At 44.5% G+C, this 26749-nt stretch overlaps 1 protein-coding gene across 1 annotated transcript in view; it reads left to right on the forward strand.

The window, feature by feature from the left end:
• LOC126284362 (uncharacterized) overlaps window positions 1–26749 on the forward strand; it is a 166266-nt gene that overhangs the window by 8985 nt on the left and 130532 nt on the right. The window contains exon 2 of the mRNA XM_049983275.1: window positions 12064–12242. Coding sequence (XP_049839232.1) covers window positions 12064–12242 — 179 coding nt within the window. The remainder of the gene's footprint in view (window positions 1–12063; window positions 12243–26749) is intronic.

Consider the following 26749-nt stretch of genomic DNA (forward strand, 5'->3'; position numbering starts at 1 on the left):
CCATTTCTCAACTTATTTCCTCCACCTCCCTCTTTCTCTGACCATCTCCTCCTCCCTGTCTCTCTTTGTCCATTACCTCCTCCCCCTCCTGCCCACCACTTCCTATCCACCTCCTCCCTACCACACACCATCCATCTCTTCCTCGTCCTCTTGATACCATTACTTCCTCAATCTCTCTTGGTCCCTCCCCTCCCCCCCCCTTTCCTGTGTCCATCTCCATCACTCTCCTCTCTCTGTTCATCTTCTCCTCTATCCATTTCAACCTTCCACTAGCTATTTCCCTCCACATGCGCTGGCTGCCCTGCGAAGGAATTCAGTAAGGCAGGGTGATACTACTCCAACATAATGTGACTGTCATATAGGGCAGCCTACATTTTGGGGGCTGGAAATCTGTTTCTTATCCCTGACGTGTAGTCTGCCCTGCCAAACAGGTCAATAAGCAACACCCACACTACTACTACACAAAACGGCCATTTTGCAGGGCAGCCTACATGTCAGGGACTGAAAAAGCCTTTCTTTGTCTGAATCCTCGCACCTGGGGGAGCTAAGAGGCTCTACCCTCAACAGTGCTGACACTCTTTAAATGTGCTGTTTGTGTGACAGGTTCAATTGAATTTCATTAAGTGGTTTAGGATGAGATGCTGGACACATTAGCTCCTCCTCCTCCTCCTCTCTCTGTCCATTTTCTCCATCTTCTTTCTCTTACCATCCTCTCTGACAATCATCAGTGAGCACCTCTCTCTCTCTCTGGCAATCTTCTCCTCCATGTTGCTGCCCATCTAATCCTCTGCCCTTTCTTTCTCTGTCCATTTTCTCATCTCCATGTATCTGTGTACCTTTCCCCCCCTATATGCCATCTCCATCTTTCACCCATCTACCTGTCCATCTACTCTCTGCTCTCTCTTTCTGTGTCCACCTTCTCCTCCTCATGTATTTGTCTACCTCATATCCCATATCTCTCTCCATCTCCTCTTTCCCCTCTGTGCATCCTTTTCCTTCTTCCCTCTCCATACTCCTTGTTCCTCTTATCTGTCCATCTCCAGCTCATCCATCTCTCTCTCTGTGTCCACCACTCCCCTCCCCCATCCCCCCCCCCCCCCCCACATCTGCCCATCCCCTCCTTCCCACCTTGCTCTCTATCCATTCCAAGCCTCCCTAGTCATATCCATCTGTACATGTAATCGCTGCGAAACACATTGATAAACCAGGATGACGCCATTCCAACACAATGCATCTGTTGAGTAGTGTAGCCTTATATTGGGGATTGGAAAAGTGGTTTTTGCCCCTGACATGTAGGCCACCCTGTGATGCAGGACAATAAAACAGGCTGATACTATTTCCACACACACTACATCTGTCATTCAGGGCAGTCCTTATGGCAGGGGCAGAAGAAACACACTTTTGCTCGTATCTCCGGAGCTAGGAGGTTATGAACACTTCCAAAATTCATTAAGCTTTCCTTTTGTGCCAAATGTGAAATTGAGGTAAGGATTTCGGAGGAGATCCTAGATATCCATACATTCATGCACAGATGCTGCTTCATATATATACTGGTCTTTTTCTCGCATCTTTCTCCTGATACACTTTTGACTCATATATTGAACAAACCTGCTCCTCCCCCATCTCTTCATCACTTCCTCCTTCCACCTCTCTGTCCACTTCATACTCCCACATCTATTCATCTATCTTCTCCTTCCCACTGTATCTCTCTGTCTCCTCTGCTCTCTCCCTCTGATCATATCTTCTACCCCCTTCCCTCTGATCAAATCCTCCTCCCCCCTCTCTGTATTCACCTCCTCCTCCCTTCTTCTATTCACCTTCTCCTCCCTTCTTCCTTTTCTACCTGCCCACTCTCTCTGTTCACCACATCTTCCCTCCTCTGTCCATCCCCTCCTCCCCCCACTCTCAGTCCTTCGTAATGCCCCCCATTGACCATTACCTCATCCGTCTTCCTCTGCCCATCTTATCCATCTCCTTCCCCATGTTCTGGTCAATCATGTCCCATCCACACGTTTAGCCCTGAAAGGCATACCAGTACTACCCATACAGCATACCTTCTTCCTTTTCTCTCTTTTGTACTCTTCTCCCCCCCTCTCTCTGTCTCCTCCTCCTTCATATCTCTGTCTATCTCCTTCTGCCCCTCCTCTCTCTGTCCATCCTTCCTGCCCTCTCCCTCCCTAACCATCCCCTCTTGCCCTCTCTATGCATCCCAGCATTCTCTCAGCCGTGTCCATATGCACATGTAGCTCCTGCAAAGTGGGCCAACACTACTACCACAACAGACCTGTCATACAGGCCAGCCTATATATCATGGGCTTGTCCCCAATGTCCAACATAAAGGGTGCCATGCATAGTGAAGTGATAAAGCAGGCCAATATTACTCCATCACAACATGCCAGTCATGATGGAGAGCATAAGGCATGGGATGAAAGAAAGGTTTTTGCCTATATCTCCACTTCACTTCAGTGGGCTCACTGTGTTGATACTCATGAAGTTTGCCATTTGTATGTTAAATATGGCCTAAATTGATACAGAGGTTTGGGAAGACATCCTGAGCATTCATACATACATGCTGCTTCGCATGTGTACATATCTGTAGCACACATTTCAATTCTTGTCCACCATCATCTGTTTGTCTGTTTCCTCCCCCTTTGACCTTCACATCCTTTCCCCCTCTCTGTATCCATCTCCTCCTCCCATCTCTCTCTGCCTATCTACTGCCCCCATCACTCTTTCCACATTCTTTTGAGCCACTGATCCTATCCATATCCGACCCAACCGCCCTAGCCTCCTCTTCCTCCACCTCTTCGTATCCACAATGCACAAATCTTCTCCTCCTATCACTCTTGGTCCAACTTCTCCACCCACCTCTACACCTATCTCCTCTCCCTCCTCATTTCTTCTACTTCCTGCACTTCCCTGACTATACCTGTCACTGTTCTTTGTTCATGTCCTCATCACCCCTCTTTCTGCCCATCCTTCTCCTTCTACTTCTTCAATCTGTCCATCTTCGCCTCTAAGTATCTCAGTCTCCCCCCAACTGTGCCCATCTGAACATGTAGCCACTGCAAAATACATTGATAAAGCACGCCAACACTATTCTCAAAACACACCTGTCATGATGAGCAGCCTACATGTCATGGGCGTAAGAACAATTTTTTTGTCACTGATGTATTGCCTGCCATGCAAAGCAAGTTTGATGAAGTTGGTCAGTACAACTCCAGGACAACACCCATGTCATGCAGAGTAGCTGGAAAAAACTGTTCTTATAGGCTGCCCTATTGAAGCATTTCGATAAGGCAGGCTGATACTATTCCTAAATAACATGTATGTCGTACAGTGGAGCCTATATGCTAGGGACTATAAAAACAAGTTCTGCTTGTGTCTTCACCCCTACTGGATCTCAGAGGTTATGAGCCCCACAGCACGGACATTCATTAAGTTTGCTGTTTTTGTGCTAAATTTGGTTGAAATCAGTCCAGAGTTTGGCAGGAGATCCCATACATACATACTTACAGTCTGTTTTATTATACACTAGTCTTTTCCCTACAGCTTTGCCTATGTACATGTATGTCGCATATAATACACATGTATCTTCGTCCACCTCCTCCTCCTCCCTCTGCGTATCACCTCCCCCATTCTGAACTTCTCATCTCCTCCTCCCACCTCTCAGCTCATATTGTCTTCCCCCCCTCCTTTCTGTCCATCTCCTCTGCCCTCTCCCACTGTCCATCTCCTCTTCCCCATCCCTTCCTTTACATCTTTTCCTGTCCTTTTTCTCCCTACCCATATCCCCCCCCCCCCCACTCTGTCCCCATCCATCCCATCCTGCATCCCTGTTTCTTCATCCCCTCTATCCATCTTAACCTTCACCCCAGGTATGACTATCTGCAGGTGTAGCGACTGCAAAAGAGACTGATAAAGCAGGTTGATACTTCTCCCACAATTCAGTTCTTGTGCAGGACAGCCTATATGCCTGTGGTTGGGAACCTTTTTTCCCCATGATATGTGGGCTGCCATGCACAGAGGCTGATAAAGCGAGCAGATACTACTAAAATACATGTCCATTGTGCTGGGCAGCTTACATGTCAGAGGCTGGAAAACCATTTTGTGCCCCTGGTGTGTAGGCTGGCATGCAAAGCAGGTTGATTAGGCAGATTAATATTTTTCATGCATTTCAGCCTATACAACCGGGGCTTAAAAACATGCATGTCTGTATGTCCATAAATATTAGAGCTATAGCAATATAAACCCCCCTATGTTGGCCCTCTCAGGGCAAGGAGTTTGTGTATCAAATCTGATCCATACTCAGGTGAATCTCTCTCTCTTTTTCTCTACACTAGAAAATTCATGATGGAATGTAACAATATTAAGAAAAGGAAACCATATAGTGGAAATGCTGAGTTGCAGATAGGCACAACAAAAAGACCATCACAAATAAAGCTTTTGGCCAGTAAGGCCTTCATCAACAATAGACCACCCACCACCCACCCACCCACACACACACACACACACACACACACACACACACACACACAAACACACACACACACACACATACATGCAAACACAACTGGCCAAAAGCTTTATTGGTGACTGTCTTTTTGTTGTGCCTATCTGTGACTCAGCATCTCCACCATATGGTGAGTAGCAACTTTCCTTTTCATAATATTGTCTATATACTAGCCTGAATATGAGTATCCATCAACACCTATATTGCATACAGTCCTTTCTCCACCCTCTCAGTCTCCATCTCTTCCTCCCATCTACTCTCTAACCACTTTATTATCACATCTCTATCTGTCCCTCTCCTCTTGCCCCTTCTCTTCTTCTCTTCATCTCTGCCTCCTCTCCCCCCCCCCCCCCCCATCTCTCTCTCTCCGCTTCTGCTCCTTCCCTTATTTGTCCATCTCCCCTCGCTACCTCTCTGCCTCTCCATATCCTCCTCCCTCCTCTATCTGTCCCATCTCCTCTTCCCCATCTCCATCCATAATCTTCTTCCACCCTTCCTCTGTCCATATCATCTTTCCTCTCTATGTCCGTCTACTCCTCCTCACTTCTCCTCACCCCATCTGCTTCTCTCCTTTCCCACCTTTCTCTCTGGCCAGCTGACACAGATGTATGTGTATGGTGTGTGTGTGTGTGTTTTTCTGAACGCTAGCAAGTTTTCATTCTTTTTTTGTGTGCCTGTCAAAGAGTCAATGCTGTTACTATTCAGTGAGTGGTCATATGTACTCCTAAATTATTTAAATTTTGCTAGAAATTTCTTTGCAATATTTATACCTCCTTCTGTTGTTATTTTTATGAGACTTAATACTGTTACTAAACTGAGATTGATTGGCATATACCAACTTCATAAGGGAGTAAATTTGCCCAACTGTTATACAAGCCATCTACACACACACACACACACACACACACACACACACACACACACACACACATATGCAAATGCAACTCACACACACAAGTCATGTGTGTCAGTGCTTCTCTGCAAAAAATAATTTCTTCTTAAGTAACAAGTAACACACACACACACATATGCAAATGCAACTCACACACACAAGTCATGTGTGTCAGTGCTTCTCTGCAAAAAATAATTTCTTCTTAAGTAACAAGTAACCTCAAAATATGGTGCCAAATGACATTAATGAATGAAAATAGGAAGACTTTCTAATAATGTCATTATCCTGTGTCTGATATTGTCATTATGCAGAAGTTTCTGGTCCCAGATCCAGATGTTTGAAATCAGCAACATGTGAATTCCAATTAATTTTTTTTGTCAATATGAAGACCCAAAAATTAAAAATGTTCTGTTTCATTTACTGTTTGTCCCTCATGCATTATTTCTGCCATTGTGTTCAGACCTCATGCAATACAGAATTACATTCAATGTGTTTTGTGGAGAACCACAAGAAGAAAACCAAACAATGGAAAATCCAGGATGGACTGTAACAATATTATGAAATGGACTGTTGCTACTCACCATATAGCAGAGGTGCTGAGTTGAAGAGAGGTCTTTTTTTGACAAAGGCTTTGTTGGCCAATAGCTCATTTTGTGACAGTCTTTTTGTCTGTTTCTATCTGTGACTCAGCATCTCTGCTGTACGGTTTGTAGCAACCATCCTTTTCATAATGTTACTTTAAAAAAAATTATTTATGTTTTCCAGCATTGAACTTACTCCATTTGCTGTGATTTTTCCCAGTTTGGGGTGCTGTTTTATTGTGTACATTTCCTGAGTTTCTTCTTGTGATTTTTTGTGTTCTTTCATTTACATAGGATGGAAAGCAGTTGTTGGTAAGATATCTGATTCTGTAACATTCAGTTCCTGTGAACTAGTAGGTTTTGTAGAAGAAAGATCACTTAACAGATGGCTCTCTATTTGAAGAAGTAGTCTAATCAGTGATGATACCGGAATGCGAATGATTAGTGTAAGATATATGGACAGTATTGTAATGTGGGAAGTTATAAAGTTATGAACACACTTCGAGAAGAAGCCAGGGCCAGTTCAAGGACATTTTTCCACACAAGCAGCTCATATTTGATGTCCCCCTCCCATCTCCTCTTTTCTCTCATACACTTTCAGTCATGTCAGTTTCCACTACTAATTGTGTTATAAACTGTATGCAAATCTTACACTTAGTCTTCTCTGGCATGCCTCTTAGCTTGGCATCCCAAGCAGCAGATTGTGTCACTTGGGCCTTAAAATGACCCTGGAAGGAGCACATAACCTAAGGTTTTTGAGGCTAGGATAACAGTAAAGTGTCCCCATCCATTGATTGCTTTTTATGTTATTTTTATAATTTGTCCACCCTGATTTCCCTCCTATGGACTTTTACTATTACTTTGTTTTCATAGGCCACGTGGTGTTGAAACATCTGCTAGTGCTTTGTTCTTAAATGTAATTCATTTAAGAGCTGTCACTATTGAATTCTTTTGTGTTCTGCCCTGTAATATTAAAATGACTCCTGGGAGTTCTCTGCCTAAAGGGAGTATATCCCAATTTTGTCTAAACTTTTTATATCTTCAGTCATATGATAGAAACACCAGTATCTCTGTTAGCTTTTGTATAGATCTTATTCCTACACCTATTAACGTTATCTTACTGTATATAATTTTCCCATGGCTTTTTGTAACTTATATTGAAAGACACAAAAGATAGTATCTGTTGTGATAGTGCCACGACATTTAACAGTGCCGCCACGACAGTAAGCACAAACGGCGATAGAGGCGCTCCGCAAATCAGATGAGTGCGGGAGCGCCACCTAGCTACGAACGGCACCGGCCGCATGTCACGGCACAGCAGTCGAATACGAGAGACTGAGTTGTAATCATGTGATCAGCTATTGTTTCTAAGAGAGAGTGTGAAAATCCACGCAATTATTGTGATTAAAGGTTATAACACTTTTTGGCGACGAGGTCGGGATATTTTCACCGCGTTGTGGATTTGCGTGTTCGTGACGGGGCAGACATGGAACAGCTTATGCAAGCGCTCATTGAACAACAAACACAGCTGACGGCAGCGATTCAGGCGTTGTCGACGTCACTTACTCATCGTCTGTCTTCCTCTTCTCCGCCTCCATTCCCTCCTTACGACGAGGCCGCTGAAGACTGGGAGAATTATGAGAAGCGTTTGCGGCAACACTTCTTGGCTTTCGGCATTGTCGACGCTCCTATGTGTAAGTCGTTATTTCTATCTTGGATTTCCCCTCGGGTCTATCAGCTGCTATCTCAGTTAGCCCCTCTGCGGGAACCAGCCTCCCTGTCCTTCCAAGAAATGTGTGACTTATTGTCTGCCTATTATCGAACAAACACCCACGTCGTTGCCGCCCGCGTGGCGTTCTACCGGTGTCGTAAACAGCCCCATCAATCTTACCGGGCTTGGGCGGCGGAACTACATGGCCTGAGCAGGAAATGTCAGTTTGTCACGGACACTCATCACGAGTCTTATGCTGATTCAATTGTTAGGGATGCTATTCTACGGCTTGCTCCTGATAAAGAAGTTCGGCAACGTGCCCTACAACTGCCAAACCCGTCGTTGTCGGAAGTTCTAAGCATCGCTCAATCCTTTGAAGTGTCTCACGCTGCTGGCGCGCAAATAGACGCGTGGTGTGATGTAGGCGCTGTACAGTCAACTCTCGACAAGGACAATTTGCCTGTTGCACAGGAGAACGAAGATGTGGCGGCGGTTCACTCGCGTAAACAACGTCGCGTTGGGCCGCAACGCTCGCAGCGAAACCAGCAACCACAGAAGCCGGTTCGTTCCGCGCTTCCTTCTTGCCCCCGTTGTTTCGTACAGCACGACAGGGCAGCGTGTCCAAAACGTTGGGCCACGTGTAATTCATGTAGGAAAAAAGGCCACATTGCTTCTGTGTGTCAGTCCCATAAAGTTCCTGTCGACGAGGACGAGGCGTCGGACATGGATGTTCACTGTGTGCTTTCTCAAACAAATAAGTTGTTTGTTACTGTTCGTGTTCTGAATAAAGACATCCGCATGCAAGTGGACACTGGCTCTGCAGTAACTCTCATTAATTCTCGCACGTATTTGGCGTTGGGCTCCCCTCCTTTGTCTCCAGTTACGCGCAATCTGAGGACTTATAATCAGCAGAAAATTCCTATCATGGGCCAGTTTGATGCTTCCACTGCCTACAAGTCTGTTGTTCGGCCCCTCACGTTTTATGTGGTGGATCATGCGGGCACTGAAAACCTGTTCGGTTATGATGCTTTCCAGTTGTTTGGGTTCTCCATTGATGATGATGTGCACCTCATATCTGAGGACATTCCGTATCAACAGCTTGATGGATTGTGTTGTGAATTTTCGTCCGTGTTCTCTGCTGGTCTGGGTTGTGCCAAGGATTTTGCAGCCCACATTACTCTTAAACCTACGGCTCGCCCTAAGTTTTTCCGGGCACGCCCTATTCCAGTGGCGTTTCGTGCACCTGTCAAGGCTGAGCTAGACAGGTTAACAGCTTCAGGGATTCTCCTTCCGGTTACCTCCAGCGAATGGGCATCGCCGATTGTGGTGGTTTCTAAACCAAACGGGAGTCTGCGATTGTGTGGTGACTTTAAAGCCACTGTCAACGCTCAGAGCGTCATTGACACTTATCCTCTTCCTCGTCCTGAGGAGTTGTTTACCAAGCTCGCTGGGGGCCAGTTCTTTTCCAAACTTGACTTATCGGAGGCGTACCATCAGTTGCCGTTGGACGCTCCTTCCAAGGAATTTCTCGTTATCAACACTCCTTGTGGGTTGTATCAGTACCAGCGATTACCATTTGGCGTCGCTAGCGCACCGGCCATTTTTCAGCGGTTTTTGGAACAGCTCACGGCTTCCGTTCTCGGCTGCATAAACTATCTGGATGACATTGTTGTCACGGGAGCCTCCACTGCGGAGCACCTTCGTAATTTACGTTCACTGTTTCGGGTTTTGCATTCGGCTGGGTTGAGGTGCAATCTGGACAAGTCACAGTTCTTCCAACCCTCCATTGAGTATCTTGGTTTCCAGTTGTCCCGTGAGGGCATACGCCCTCTCCGTGAGCACGTTGCGGCCATTAACGCTCTACCCCGGCCGTCTACGGTCAAAGAACTTCAGGCGTTTCTAGGCAAGATTGCTTATTATCACAAATTCATTCCATCCGCAGCAGCGGTAGCTTATCCTCTGCATCAGCTATTACGCAAAAACGTCCCCTTCTGTTGGTCCGACGGGTGTGAGCAGGCTTTTGTCCGCCTGAAGGCTCATTTGCAGTCGGCGCCTTGTCTTGCCACATTCCGTCCGGGTCAGCACTTGGTTCTGGCGACTGACGCGTCACAGTATGGCCTAGGGGCTGTTCTCGCCCATCGGTATGAGGATGGGTCGGAACGACCCATTGCCTATGCTTCCAAGACCCTCAACGAGGCGCAACGGCGTTACTCTCAAATCGAAAAGGAGGCGCTCGCTATCATATATGCTCTAAAAAAGTTCAGCGTTTTTTTGTATGGTTCTAAGTTTCACCTCATCACCGACCGCAAACCGCTGGTCTCTCTGTTCAGCCCCTCGGCGTCACTTCCGGATAAGGCAGCTCACCGCCTGCAACGTTGGGCCTTATACTTGTCTCGTTTTCATTATGAGATTCACTATCGCCCCACGGCCCAGCACGCAAACGCGGATGCATTGTCGCGATTGCCGATGGGCCCCGACCCTGTTTTCGATCGCGATGAACTCCTCTGTTTCCACATTGATGAGGAAGAACGTCGTGCAGTCGAGGGCTTTCCACTTACAGGTTCGCAGGTCGCGTCAGCTACTGCGCGGGACCCGGTCCTGCGTCGGGTGATCGGTTTTGTTCAACGAGGTTGGCCAGACCGGACCGGGGGCCGGGCATCGGATCCCCTTCGCAACTACCATGCCTTGCGCCTTCGTCTGTCTGTTCGTGATGGTGTTGTTCTTCTGGCCACGGATGGCGCATCTCCACGGGTCGTGGTGCCAGCCTCTCTTCGCAAAGATGTTCTCAAACTGTTGCACGGAGGCCATTGGGGTATTTCTCGGACTAAGTCCCTGGCCCGCAGGCACGTTTATTGGCCCGGCATTGATTCGGACATCGCCCATATGGTTGCTGCATGTGGCCAGTGTGCTCAACAACTGGCGGTACCTCGTACAATGCCCTCTCCGTGGCCTGATCCAGCTCAGCCATGGGAACGGGTGCACGCCGACTTTGCCGGCCCCTTCCTCGGTACTTATTGGCTACTGTTGATTGACGCCTTCTCGAAGTTTCCATTTGTTGTTAGATGTCCGTCGCCCACCACTGCGGCGACGACGCTGGCTTTGTCCAAAATCTTTGCGCTAGAAGGTCTTCCATCCACGATCGTCACGGACAATGGCCCTCAGTTCTCTTCGCAGGCCTTCCGTGATTTTTGTACTGGACAAGGGATTCATCATGTTACCGCACCTCCCTTCCATCCGCAATCGAATGGGGAGGTCGAGCGCCTGGTCCGCACTTTCAAATGCCAGATGAAAAAATTCCTTAGTGATTTTTCCACAGATGACGCCCTGCTGCAATTTCTGAGTTCTTATCGCTTCACGCCTCTGGGTGATCGCAGCCCTGCTGAACTCTTGCATGGCCACCAACCGCGCACTCTACTGCACCTGCTTCACCCTGTCAGGCCTTGTACTGTGTCCCCTAGTGCGGGAAAATACTCGGTGGGCGCCGACGTGTGGGCACGAGGGTATGGATCTCTCCCTAAATGGATTCCAGGGGTGGTCAGGGCTCTTCGCGGCCGCCGGCTTTGTGAAATCCGTACGGGCGACGGCACGGTTGTTCGCCATTACGACCAGATGCGCCCACGAGTGGTGGCCACGCCTGTGCCACCGCCCCATCCTTCGCCTCCACCAGCTCGAGACGCCAGTCCTGGCGCTGCTGCCGATCTACCGTCCGTGTTGATGCAGCCGCCGTCGCTGCCGCTTCCAAGTACTCCGGAACCGGCCCCAGTCGCGACGCCGCCTTCTCCGGGACCCATCTCGCTGGAGCACACTCCCAGGTCAATGACACCTATGGATGCTGCTCCGGAGTTTTCACCCATCATCTCATCCAGGAGGCACGTTCCTCGCACGAGCTTCCGTCCTGGACATTTTCGACCATACTCCCGTGTCTCTGCACGGGATCTCCTCGGGGCCTCACAAGAGGCCATGGATGTCTCTGCGCTGTCCATGTCTCCAAGGAAGTGAGTGTTTATTTTTTTCAAGGGGGGAAAAGTGTTGTGATAGTGCCACGACATTTAACAGTGCCGCCACGACAGTACGCACAAACGGCGATAGAGGCGCTCCGCAAATCAGATGAGCGCGGGAGCGCCACCTAGCTACGAACGGCACCGGCCGCATGTCACGGCACAGCAGTCGAATACGAGAGACTGAGTTGTAATCATGTGATCAGCTATTGTTTCTAAGAGAGAGTGTGAAAATCCACGCAATTATTGTGATTAAAGGTTATAACAGTATCTATTTTAATTTTTGTGTGGATTTTGTGCCACAGCCATGTAATGTTGTCTTGCTAGATCTATTTGCAGGTGTTTCTCATAATTTCTTTTCCTTGCAGGCTTTGCTGCTGATGTCTAAATTGGCACCACATAATTGCTTGTGGCAAGAGGCATATTCAGGCCTGCTGGATCACATAGTTCTTCAGAGATTGCTTGCTATGGCATTATATATAGCACCTGAATCAGTCAAAACACAAGTTCTCTCACTTGTTCATAATACCTACTTTCCTGAAAAAAGGTATGAACAAAAACAATTTTTATTCACCCAAATCTAATGATTGCTGTTGAAGCTTTAATACTATGTTAACAGGTATTATACTGTAATTGTTTACAGTTTAGAGCTAGGTTGGTGACTTTTACAGCTTAAGTTTTACTTTCTAGAATAATCTGTAAGTCCAAGTTGAACACAAACAAACTTCTGAGTTTGTATTAACACACTTATTACAACTGCTCAGTAGAAGCTCTAGCAGAGCAGATAAATAAAAAAGCAGACAATAAGCTTAGAACACTACATTAATCATAATCTAAAAATAAACCTGATGTAGGAATATTATAGGGAAAACTATGGAACACAATTTCCTACACCAGTTGAAGTGTAATCCTAAGGAAAACAAATCTTTAATGAGTGAAACTGATGGTAGAAGATTAGCTATAGAGCTGATTTGCTTGAATATAAAGATCCTTAAGTGGAAAACCACTGAGCTCTTATTTTAGAAACACAACTTGAACAATTAACATCAGTATGGCTACAGCCCAGCAAGGTACACTGAAGCGCCAAAGAAACAGGTGTAAGCATGCCTATTCAAATACAGAGAGATGTAAACAGGCAGAATACAGCATTGTGGTTGACAATTCCGATGTAAGACAACAAGTATCTTGCACAGTTGTTAGATCAGTTACTACTGCTACAATGACAGGTTATCAAGATTTAAGTTAGTTTCAGCATGGTGTAATAGTCAGTGCATGAGTGATGGGACGCAGCATCTCTGAGGTAGCGATGAAGTGGAGATTTCTCCATACAGCCATTTCACGAGTGTAGTGTGAATATCAGGAATCTGATAAAACGTCAAATCTCTGACATTGCTGTGGCCAGAAAAAGCTCCTGCAAGAACGGGACAAACAATGACTGAAGAGAATCGTTCAACATGACAGAAGTGCAACTCATCTGCAAATTACTGCAGATTTCACTGCAGATTTCAATGCTGGATCATCAACAAGTGACAGAGTGTGAACCACTCAACGAAATCTCATCGATATGGGCTTTTTTGAGCTGAAGGCCTGCTCATGTACCCTTGATGACTTTTGCCTGCTCATGGGGCCCCTAAACAATATTAGGCAGGTGTAGCCATTTCTTTGGCTCTTCAGTGTAAATCAGTTGATATTATAAGAAAGATTGTAAAAAATTTGTAGCAGCAAGCAACATTTAAGTCAGAAGGCATTGAGAAACCTGTAACAGGATCTGCCCTTAAATTAATGAAAGAATTTTTAAAATTTTAGTTGACACATGCCCATACCATTATGCATCTAATGGAATTCTGCCCACAGAAGCAACTGTAGCACTCATAAGGCTTAAGGAATTGAGAAACTAAATTTCTTTATCCAAATTATGGTAGTATGCAGTGTACATTTATACATAGAGCTAGCCTGTGAGAGCCAATGGCCAAAGTGTACCTGTTCATTAAATACTTCAAGGCAGAAACTTTTATTAAATGACTATAAAGAGAGTAGCATAAGAGAACCACATGTAATAAAACAGAGATTACAAAATATCACAGCATAAATAAAAATAGCTGCATAAAATTGCAATACACCAGCTACCAGGCATACAAAAGGAGTGTGTGTGACACCATTCCTCTCTCTGGCAGTGACTCCATCTCGCTGTTTTTGTGCCAGTATTTTCATTTTTGATTGCTGTTGGTGCCGTCTCCCAGTGCCTCTATGCTCTGCACTGACAATGCTACAGTGCTCAGTAATAAATGGGCATCTAAAACAAACAGAGACCTAGTTTACACATCATAGCAGGCACATCTTCCTTAAATAATCCCTGCACCTCAGACTTGAACTAATAATAATTATTGATGACTGAACAGAGCTATGAGATCTATATCTCATTTTAACACCTTATTACACTAGGTACTGAGTTTGCAGATCAGTGTTAAGTAGTGCACAAGTGAGGCCAACACCTCCAACAGATTTTATTCTACCCACTGGGATTCAAACCCAGAGCATATATGGTGAATGTCACTTATACAGTAGAACACAACTCATAGCCTTGCAGAAAGCAGCTCTGCTGGACAGAGCATAAAAGATGCTCACCATTTATTCCATTGCAGACAGACAAGGCCAGAGCACAGTCGCAATATCAAAATGTCATGCACACTTCCTACCACAATTAGTACACACAAGGTATTCCAACCACTGTTGCTCTCCTGATCCTCATTATATGCTCCTGTCAACCAAGGCCCTACTGCTCAGTCCAACCTTAGCAGAAAACAGTTACTCACCTCAGTATCACAATACCACCTCTTGGCCATCATACTATCTGGACACAAAACTCTAGAAGTCCACCATCCTTCCTGTATATTGCTTACCAACCATTTCCCCCCAGCAATGCATGCCCCCTAGGCCAGACTCACAATCAATATCTCTCCACCAGACTGTGATAACAGAGAAAAATCAATATGCACATATCATGTTCTGGAGGAGGATAGTCCCAGCTTCACACTTTTCTTACTTCACCACCACCCAACTTAAGCTGTTTTAAGTGGGCACGAATCTCTTTGTGGGTCTGCAGGTCCTCAACCAGAAGTACACTTGTGACAGATTTTTAACGACCTCACATGGACCTACATATCTTGGAAGCATCTCCCCTGTTATCCCCTTTTCCCCTTTAATGCACTCCCAAACATTTCTCATGTACACTTTGTCATCTACTGCCACTGACACTGCATGCCTCCCCTTGATTCAGCTATAGGCATCCTTCTGGTGTGCAAGAATGATGTTCCTCCTCACTGCCTGCCATGTAGCCTTCAGACCATCAGGGTCCACACACTGTGGCAAGAATTCATTAAAAGAACAGAGGTTGCTCAAGGAGGTGGTAATCTTGAAACCAAACACCAACACTGGTGGGAGCTGTCTCGTTCATTTCATGATTCATGATATTAAATACTAGGTTCAGGCAATTCAGTGAACTATCCCACTTTCTCTGTGGACCCACATAGTAAATGATGAATGCACTCTACAAGTTTCAGTTAAAGTACTCATCACATGACTCTTACATGTAATAAGCTGTGGTAGCTATATGTGTAATACATCTACATCTACATCCATACTCCACAAGCCACCTGATAGTGTGTGGCGGAGGGTACCCTGAGTACTTCTATTGGTTCTCCCTTCTATTCCTGTCTTGTATTGTTCGTGGAAAGAAGGATTGTTGATATGCTTCGGTGTGGGCTCTAATCTCTCTGATTTTATTCTCATGGTCTCTTCGCGAGATATCTGTAGGAGGGAACAATATACTGCTTGACTCTTTGGTGAAGGTATGTTCTCGAAACTTTAACAAAAGCCCGTACTGAGCTACTGAGCGTCTCTCCTGCAGAGTCTTCCTTTGGAGTTTATCTATCATGTCCGTAATGCTTTTGTGATTACTAAATGATCCTGTAATGAAGCGCGCTGCTCTCCATTGGATCTTCACTATGTCTTCTATCAACCCTATCTGGTACGGATCCCACACTGATGAGCAGTATTCAAGCAGTGGGCGAACAAGTTTACTGTAACCTACTTCCTTTGTTTTTGGATTGCATTTCCTTAGGATTCTTCCAATGAATTTCAGTCTGGCATCTGCTTTACCGACGATCAACTTTATATGATCATTCCATTTTAAATCACTCCTAATGTGTATTCCCAGATAATTTATGGAATTAACTGCTTCCAGTTGCTGAGCTCCTATTTTGTAGCTAAATGATAAGGGATCTATCTTTCTGTGTATTCGCAGCACATTACACTTGTCTACATTGAGATTCAATTGCCATTCCCTGCACCATGCGTTAATTCGCTGCAGATCCTCCTGCATTTCAGTACAATTTCCCATTGTTACAACATCACAATACACCACAGCATCATCTGCAAAAAGCCTCAGTGAACTTCCAATGTCATCCACAAGGTCATTTATGTATATTGTGAATAGCAACGGTCCTATGACACTCCCCTGTGGCACACCTGAAATCACTCTTACTTCGGAAGACTTCTCTCCATTGAGAATGACATGCTGCGTTCTATTATCTAGAAACTCCTCAATCCAATCACACAATTGGTCTGATAGTCCACATACTCTTACTTTGTTCATTAAACAACTGTGGGGAACTGTATCAAACGCCTTGCAGAAGTCAAGAAACATGGCATCTACCTGTGAGCCCATGTCTATAGCCCTCTGAGTCTGGTGGACAAATAGCGCAAGCTGGGTTTCACACAACCATCTTTTTCTAAACCCATGCTGATTCCTACAGAGTAGATTTCTAGTCTCCAGAAAAGTCATTATACTCTAACATAATACGTGTTCCAAAATTCTACAACTGATCAACGTTAGAGATATAGGTCTATAGTTCTGCACATCTGTTCGATGTCCCTTCTTTAAAACGGGGATGACCTGTGCCCTTTTCCAATCCTTTGGAACGCTACACTCTTCTAGAGACCTACGGTACACCACTGCAAGAAGGGGGGGGGGGGGGGGGGGGGGGCAAGTACCTTTGCATACTCTGTGTAAAATCGAACTGGTATCCCATGATGTCCAGCGGCCATTCCTCTTTTGAGTGATTTTAATTGTTTCTCTATCCCTCTGTTGTCTATTTCGATATCTACCATTTTGTCATCTGTGCAACAATCTAGAGAAGAAGCTACAGTGCAGTCTTCCTCTGTGAAACAGCTTTCGAAAAAGACATTTAGTATTTTGGCCTTTAGTCTGTCATCCTCTGTTTCAGTACCATTTTGGTCACAGAATGTCTGGACATTTTGTTTTGATCCACCTACCGCTTTGTCATAGACCAAAATTTCTTAGGATTTTCTGCCAAGTCAGTACATAGAGCTTTACTTTCAAATTCATTGAACACCTCTCGCATAGCCCTCCTCACACTACATTTCACTTCGCGTAATTTTTGTTTGCCTGCAAGGCTTTGGCTATGTTTATGTTTGCTGTGAAGTTCCCTTTGCTTCTGCAGCAGTTTTCTAACTCGGTTGTTGTACCACAGTGGCTCTTTTCCATCTCTTACGATCTTGCTTAGCACATACTCATCTAACGCATATTGGAGGATGGTTTTAAACTTTGTCCACTGATCCTCAACTCTATCTGTACTTGAGACAAAACTTTTATGTTGAACCGTCAGGTACTCTGTAATCTGCTTTTTGTTACTTTTGCTAAACAGAAAAATTTTCCTACCTTTTTTAATATTTCTATTTCTCGTTGAAATCATCGATGCCGTAACCGCTTTATGATCGCTGATTCCCAGTTCTGCGTTAACTGTTTCAAATAGTTGGGGTCTCTTTCTCACCAGAAGGTCTAATATGTTATCACCACGAGTCGGTTCTCTGTTTAACTGCTCAAGATAGTTTTCAGATAATGCACTTAAAAAAATTTCACTGGATTCTTTGTCCCTGCCACCCGTTGTGAACATTTAGTCTCCCAGTCTATATCCGGCAAATTAAAATCTCCACCCAGAACTATAACATGGTGGGGAAATCTACTCAAAATATTTTCCAAATTATCCTTCAGGTGCTTAGCCACAACAGCTGCTGAGCCAGGGGGCCTATAGACACATCCAGTTACCATGTTTGAGCCTGCTTTAGCCGTGACCTTCACCCATATTATTTCACTTTTCGGATCTCCGTCAATTTCCTTTGATACTATTGCTGAATATTGTGGCTGAAACAAAATGCTCAGAACTCATGAGGTAAATGCAGGAGTGTTGTCACTTCTGCAATGAGTACCTGTTCAAAAGGTGCTCCTCACTCAACTCTATTTAGATGCCATTCAGCTCCCGATCCTTTTCTGGCTCTTGCTGGAGGTCAAAGAATAATGCTGGGGTTGGGGTTAGGATGACACCAGTCACTTGGGAACTGGGCACCTCTGCCATACCAGCAGATAATGTTGCTTCAGACTCACCTTCTACTTCCTCTTTTCTTTCATGCTGGAATGTGTGACTCAGTGTGTCTATCAGTTGATTTTGTGACCCTCTATTAAGCACAACATAAAAGTGAATAGCTAAAATATGCACTGCCCATGTTGCTGTTCTCCCTGTATTATGTGGGTGGACTAACACACCCAGTTATCTGTCCCTAACTGAAACCTCCCATGTTCTGGATAAAATCATACATGGAATGTCATAGGTCAGATCCAAACAGTGCCCTTGACGCATATGCCAAAGGCCTGCATTCCCTTCCTTGCTCTTGTAAATTAACTGCCATGATACCTGAACTGTAAACATCTGTGTGAACCACTGTACTGTATTCTACATGAGCATCACAACCAACAAGCTGTCTGTCCACATGAATGACCACTAACAAACTGTGACCAAAAAACAGCTGGACCACCTGGTTGTTCAGTATGCTGCCCAATACAACGTTCTTCACTTCAGCAACTGCTTCATATCCTGCACCATCTGTATCCTTCCTACAAACACAAGCTTTTCTGAGTTGTGCAAGTGGGAACTCTTGCTGCAATATATCCTATGCTCCGATAATCCCCCTGGCCTCAGTCTTCATTAGTCACATCCTTCTCCCACCTATCCCCTTCCCTGTTCCTGCTCCAGCACTTCACAGCCTTCTGTTCCACTTATGCACGTAAAGCCTTTTTACTTCCCTTCTTTTCCACTCTCTTCCCCACTCCCTCACCTCTCCCACCCCCTGCTTAACATACTGACTGCATCTAGCTGCCGTGCCCTGTCCTCACCATATCCCTGTATGTTCCCACAACCAGCACTTTACCATCCCCCACCCCTACCCTGCTATTCCTCTTCTTCTACACACCAGCCTTCTCCTAACCCCCACCACCCAGATTGCTTCTCCCACCTTGCACAGTTGCCCACAGTCCAGCCTCAGTGGCCAGAGACAGTCATCATGTGTGTAAGAGTTGTGCTTGCCTGAATGCCTGCATGTTTGTTCTCTACTTTAGAACAAGGCCTTTTGGCAAAAAGGCCACTTGATAGCAGTCTTTTTGTTGTGTCTGTCTGCAATTACAATCTCCACAGCAATTTATCTTGGATTCCATCCTGGATTTTTGATTGTTTGATTTTAAATTAAAGTCAAGTATACCAAGAAATGGAACATTATTGATGACATGTTTTTAAGATTCAAAGACGGCTTGCTGACTCTCACCTCATTCAAACTTCTCTCCCTTCTGTCTCAGCTGACTGAGGGGAGCCACTGTCCCAATAAAGTTGGACCCAAACTTTTGAAGGGAAAAAAAAAAAAAAAAAAATGATCATCCCAATGAAATGAGAAACATTTTTTTAAAATTCCAAGTACTAGAAATTTATGGATGACACCAGTGCTCAATTGGTCAATACTATCTTGTTTTGCTGACACAATGTGTCCTAAAAAAGATATTTCACTCCTATCTAATGTGACCTTACTTGTCTTGACTAACACACACTTCTTTAAGTCAAATCAAGAGCTGCTTCAGATGTTCTAATTGCTCTTGAAAATTGGCGCTATGGAAGACATCATCATCTGGATAATTGTACACAGATTTAAATTTTAACTCACTCAAAACTGAGTGAAGCAAACAGGACAAGCCCAAGCCCAAATGGGGCCCTATTGAACCGATACCAGTTATTATCAGTACAAAACACAGTTAGTTGTTTGGAGTCCTCTGTTAAATGTGTTTTTAGTAAGCCTGTTTCAAGTCTAGTGTGGTAAAAACACAAGCCCCAGTAAACCAAGTGAAACAATTGTGTAAATTGGGAAATGGTACAGATTCTAAAACAAACTTCTCGTTCAGGAGCCAGTACTCCATGACTGGTCTGCTTATGGCATTATTAGGATTTGGAACCAGGAATCTTGGAGATGCATTTGTGGACACCGATGGCCTAATCACTCCATACTGTTGTAATTTGCTCATGATCTTATGTAGCTCCTTCACTTTATGAGGTGAGAGCCAGTGGGGTTACTGGCTCACTGGAATTTGGCCAGTCAGTCTAATATGGTACTCCATTTTCTCCATGACCCCTAACCTCTCTGAAAGACTTTCTAGGTACTGATACAACAATTCCAGCATCACCTGTGATTGCTGTATCTGCCTGACATTGAACCCCAAGCCTTCATATTGTACCTGAAACATACCACCCAATACTCAGTAGTCACAAAATTTAAATATTTCAGTAGAATAAAATTTGAAATAGAATTCCTTCTGAAAATAATCAAGTACACAGTGAGTATGTATTTAAAACTGCATCCCAGTAACATTTGCACTATCAAGTGCTGGACCACTAACAATGTCCATGGCCATGTTAACTTACCTATTCTAAGCGTACAATGAACCTGCCAACCAACATTCACGGTTTCATTCATGACTGACTAGCAATCCTCCTTAACCAATTGTAGTCAGAGAAAACCAGCAATATTCATGTTGACATTATACCACTTATGATCAACAAAGGGTACCCTACTTCCTTAATCAAGTAATCCACACACTGATTCTGAACCCAAAGCAGCACAGATGAACAGTAAGCATGTTATGTAAATCCCACAAACTTTGCAGCAGCCATGAAACAGCAAGGAGACACCTCTCACTCACAACATTTTCTGGCATCAGCTATTCATGCCCTGTTAACATGGCTCCTTACAGTCTCTAACAAAATGTCTCCCTCTCCCACATTGGAAACACATTGGTCACTCTCCCCATGATCTATTTATTCAATAATATCTTGCTGAAATTCACACCACCTTTCACAGGTAACTATTCTGCCCTTTGTTTCTCATCCCCATGCTTAAAATTCTCTTCAACGATTACTATATGGTCTAAGTCAGAGAATGAATGTGGCTTACTGGTAAATATTACCTGTGACTGGTCTTTGGCTGCATGCCCTCTAGAATGCTAACCACAGCTTCACTTAGTGGGGTATCTGTGCATAGGGAAACCATGGCCATATGTATCCTGTCCACATAATCAGCTAATGACTCATCAGTGGCCTGCCCTTCTTAAAAATATCTATCACTCAGACCTTTCCACCTGTGTGTCCCCAAACACTTGCCAAGAATCCTTTTGTGGAGGACTGTGAGGGAACCATCACTCCCTGATGCTTTAGCTATTAACCTACTCAGCCTCCCCCCTGCTAAGGAAAAGATGAATTGGTGTACATATTAATACATCCAGAATCTGAAAAACTTGGTCTTGTGACCTGACTGTCAACCATAATATCTACACTTCTGGCCATTAAAATTGCTACACCATGAAGATGAAGTGCTACAGATGCAAAATTTAACCAACAGGAAGAAGATGCTGTGACATGCAAATGATTGGTTTTTCAGAGCATTCACACAAGGTTGACGCCAGTGCCGACACCTACAACGAGCTGACATGAGGAAATTTTCCAACCAATTTTTCATACACAAACAGCAGTTGACCGGTGTTGCCTGGTGAAACATTGTTGTGATGTGAGAAATGCATACCATCACATTTCCGACTTTGATAAAGGTTGGATTGTAGCCTATCGTGACTGCGGTTTATCATATCGTGACATTGCTGCTCACGTTGGTCGAGATCCAATGACTGTTAGCAGAATAGGGAATCGGTGGGTTCAGGAAGGTAATATGGAATGCCGTGCTGGATCCCAACAGACTTGTATCACTGGCAGTTAAGATGACAGGCACCTTATCCGCATGGCTGTAACAGATCGATCCCTGAGTCAACAGTTGGGGATGTTTGCAAGACAACAACCATCTGCACGAACAGTTCGACGACATTTACAGCAGCATGGACTCTCAGCTCAGAGACCATGGCTGTGGTTACCCTTGATGCTGCATCACAGACAGAAGCACCTGCGATGGTGTACTCAACGACGAATCTGGGTGCATGAATGGTGAAAAGTCATTTTTTTGGATGAATCCAGGTTCTGTTTACAGCATCATGATGGCCACATCCGTGTTTGGCGGCATCGCAGTGAACGCACATCGGAAGCGTGTATTCATCATTGCCATACTGGCATATCACCCAGTGTGATGGTATGGGGTGCCTTTGGTTACACGTCTCAGTCACTTCTTGTTCACATTGACGGCACTTTGAACAGTGGACATTACATTTAAGATGTGTTACAACTCATGGCTCTACCCTTCATTCGATCCCTGCAAAACCCTACATTTCAGCAGGATAATACACGACCGCATGTTGCAGGTCCTGTACAGGCCTTTCTGGATACAGAAAATGTTCGACTGCTGCCCTGGCCAGCACATTCTCCAGATCTCTCACCAATTGAAAACGTCTGGTCAATGGTGACCGAGCAACTGGCTCATCACAATATGCCAGTCACTACTCTTGATAAACTGTGGTATCTTGTGGAAGCTGCATGGACAGCTGTACCTGTATACGCCATCCAAGCTCTGTTTGACTCAATGCCCAGGCATATCAAATTGTTATTACAGCCATAGGTGATTGTTCTGGATACTGATTTCTCACAATCTATGCATCCAAATTGTGTGAAAATGTAATCATATGTCAGTTCTAGTATAATATATTTGTGCAATGAATACCCATTTATCATCTGCATATCTTCTTGGTGTAGCAATTTTAATGACCAGTAGTGTATTTGATGTAGTTGATACCCGCTACAGACAGAACATGAACACTCTGAATCACTGAAAACAGAAGGTTAAGAAGTTTACTGATATGATACCACAGATCGACTTGTCTGTTCATACCCAAGTGCTCCCCCAAACCGTGATTCTCCCCCACTTCACTTCCTAAGAAAGGAAAGAAGCCTGTGAACCAAAATAATTTTATCCTGGAGGGCACCTATATATGACAGGCATTTAGGGCCAATACAAACTAAATACATATCACTGAAGCAGTTGGCAACGTGGTCCATCAGAGCATGCAGCAACAATTTCTGCAATGTGAATGAGAACATGTAGTTTCAAGGCATCTGGTTTCATAAAGCCAGGGGTTCCATTGAGAGATATAATGGACCTAACAACATTAACCGACATAGCTAGTTTGAATAAAGACGTTTTCGCCATGTTAATAAGAGGATCAAACGGCGTCTATAGAAATGAGACATACAAGGATATTACAGAAATGAGGAAATGTTTAAATAATTTAATGCATACAAATGTACTCATTGTGAACATCCCACATCGTCATGATTTACCACCCTGGTCATGTGTGAACCGTGAAGTTAATGTTGCAAACGAAATATGCACTAACTTTAAGAATGTACACTCCTGGAAATTGAAATAAGAACACCGTGAATTCATTGTCCCAGGAAGGGGAAACTTTATTGACACATTCCTGGGGTCAGATACATCACATGATCACACTGACAGAACCACAGGCACATAGACACAGGCAACAGAACATGCACAATGTCGGCACTAGTACAGTGTATATCCACCTTTCGCAGCAATGCAGGCTGCTATTCTCCCATGGGGACTATCGTAGAGATGCTGGATGTAGTCCTGTGGAACGGCTTGCCATGCCATTTCCACCTGGCACCTCAGTTGGACCAGCGTTCGTGCTGGACATGCAGACCACGTGAGACGACGCTTCATCCAGTCCCAAACATGCTCAATGGGGGACAGATCCGGAGATGTTGCTGGCCAGGGTAGTTGACTTACACCTTCTAGAGCACATTGGGTGGCACGGGATACATGCGGACGTGCATTGTCCTGTTGGAACAGCAAGTTCCCTTGCCGGTCTAGGAATGGTAGAACGATGGGTTCGATGACGGTTTGGATGTACCGTGCACTATTCAGTGTCCCCTCGATGATCACCAGAGGTGTACGGCCAGTGTAGGAGATCGCTCCACACACCATGATGCCGGGTGTTGGCCCTGTGTGCCTCGGTCGTATGCAGTCCTGATTGTGGCGCTCACCTGCACAGTGCCAAACACGCATACGACCATCATTGGCACCAAGGCAGAAGCGACTCTCATCGCTGAAGACGACACGTCTCCATTCGTCCCTTCATTCACGCCTGTCGCGACACCACTGGAGGCGGGCTGCACGATGTTGGGGCGTGAGCGCAAGACGGCCTAACGGTGTGCGGGACCGTAGCCCAGCTTCATGGAGACGGTTGCGAATGGTCCTCGCCGATACCTCAGGAGCAACAGTGTCCCTAATTTGCTGGGAAGTGGCGGTGCGGTCCCCTACGGCACTGCGTAGGATCCTACGGTCTTGGCGTGCATCCGTGCGTCACTGCGGTCCGGTCCCAGGTCGACGGGCACGTGCACCTTCCGCCGACCACTGGCGACAACATCGATGTACTATGGAGACCTCACGCCCCACGTGTTGAGCAATTCGGCGGTACGTCCACCCGGCCTCCCGCATGCCCACTATACGCCTTCGCTCAAAGTCCATCAACTGCACATACGGTTCACGTCCACGCTGTCGCGGCATGCTACCAGTGTTAAAGACTGCGATGGAGCTCCGTATGCCATGGCAAACTGGCTGACACTGACGCCGGCGGTGCACAAATGCTGCGCAGCTAGCGCCATTCAACAGCCAACACCACGGTCCCTGGTGTGTCCGCTGTGCCATGCGTGTGGTCATTGCTTTTACAGCACTCTCGCAGTGTCCGGAGCAAGTATGGTGGGTCTGACACACCAGTGTCAATGTGTTCTTTTCTGCATTTCCAGGGGTGTAGATATTGTAGATATAAACAGATTGGAGCAAAGGTTCCATACAGTCCGTGGACATCATTTAAATACACCAGGAAAGAAATTACTAGCCACAAAAATATGTACTCATATTTCGAAGAAGAGTTAAGAAAAAAGTATAAGTGACAAACAAACAGAGATTAAGAAGTGCTTTAGATGAGTTACAAGCTGAGCCATTGGCCAAATGCAAATTACCAAGTGATTTAAACCGATTTAGGTGAGAAACAAATAATCAAGTCGTCAGTCAAACGGAAATTATTAAATAGTTTAAACGGAAGAGAACAGATGTGGATGAAGCAAAACATATACAAGCTCCAGAAGTTAACTCACCTGCTGATTGCACCAGCAAACAGAAGCCACACACAAGAAAGATATCAAAAATATTTTAGGGTAAGTGCTGTATTAGAAATGCCATTAGATAAAGAATCAGAAACGGTTTCAACTAAACTTACTAAATACCCAGATTTAGCTATAATACACCATAGCGTTCAGTCACTCACAAATAAAATTTCCATGTTGGAAGCACTACTCCAGTATGCACTAAATATAGATATAATCTGCATTACTGAACATTGGCTTCGATATGACGAAGTAAAATTAACCTCAATCTCAAGATATAGATTAGCAAGTCATTTTAGCCAAGAGTTTCCCAAACATGTTGGCTCTGCTATCCTTGCGAAAGAAGAAATAAAGTTCTGTGATGTCAGTAAAAGTTATATTGACTCATTTGAAAAGGCTTTGAACTTTCCATCACTAAACTGCCAGAGCTTAAATCCATAGTTATTAACATATATAGAGCACAAAGTGGAAACCTGCCAGTCTTCATGAATAAACTAGAGGTTCTGCTGAACAGGATCAGTACACTAAATATGAAGACAGTGCTTTGTGGGTACTTCAATATTGATTTTTCAAAAGACAGCAGCACCTGAGATGCTTTGATAAATGTGACCAACACATTCAATATAATCCCTACAATACACTGCCCAACAAGATTAACAGAATGCACAAATTCCAGTATTGACCAAATATTCATCTCAGAAACAAATTACAGATTCACAAGCAGAGTACTGAGCATGGTTTTGAGTGATCATGAGGCACAGATGCTGTGTATAGAAATGTCAACAAGTAGTAGCAGTTTCGAAAAAGTAGTCGAAAAAAAGAACCTTTTCTGAAGATAACATTAGAATTTTTAATCTCTTACTGGCAAAGGAAAACTGGGAAAGCATCACCACTCAGAACAATGTTGATAGCATGTACATGAGTTTTCAGAGCATCTTTCTTCACTATTTTAATGGAGGATTTCCAAAAGTAGTAAAAACAGTAAAACAAAACAATAATAAACAATGGGTAACTAAAGGCATAAAAATTTCTAGTGAGGGAAACAGGTTTCTGCAGTACTGTTGAAAGAAATATAGAGTAACCCAAGAATTCGCAGATTATTCAAAAGCCTACAAAAGAATCTATGGTAGAGTAGTCAGAGAGGCAACAATTGTGTGGAATGACAATTTGATAAGAAACTCATCTAACAAAGTGAGATGCACGTGGAGAGTTATAAAGAAAGAAACTTTTAGTTCAGTGACAAAGAAAAAGAATGTATCATTAACACTAGAAGGCTTGAAAGTCACAGACCCAAATCAGTTGTGGAAAAATTCAATTAATTTCACTAGCTGAGAAGTCATTCAAGTATACTGTCAAGGACCAGTCCAAGTTTCCCCAGCAAGTCAGTGATCTTGACTGCCTCCGTGTATGTTTCTGAAACAAACCCCAATGAAATTACAAGTAAAATTAAATCATTAAGCAATAAAATGTCAAGTGGTCTTGATGAAGTACCTGATTTCATATTAAAAGCATGTGCTCACCACATAGCAAACCCTTTGGCAAAAAT

This window comes from Schistocerca gregaria, chromosome 1 (genome assembly GCF_023897955.1).
Source record: "Schistocerca gregaria isolate iqSchGreg1 chromosome 1, iqSchGreg1.2, whole genome shotgun sequence".
Lineage (NCBI taxonomy): Eukaryota > Metazoa > Arthropoda > Insecta > Orthoptera > Acrididae > Schistocerca > Schistocerca gregaria.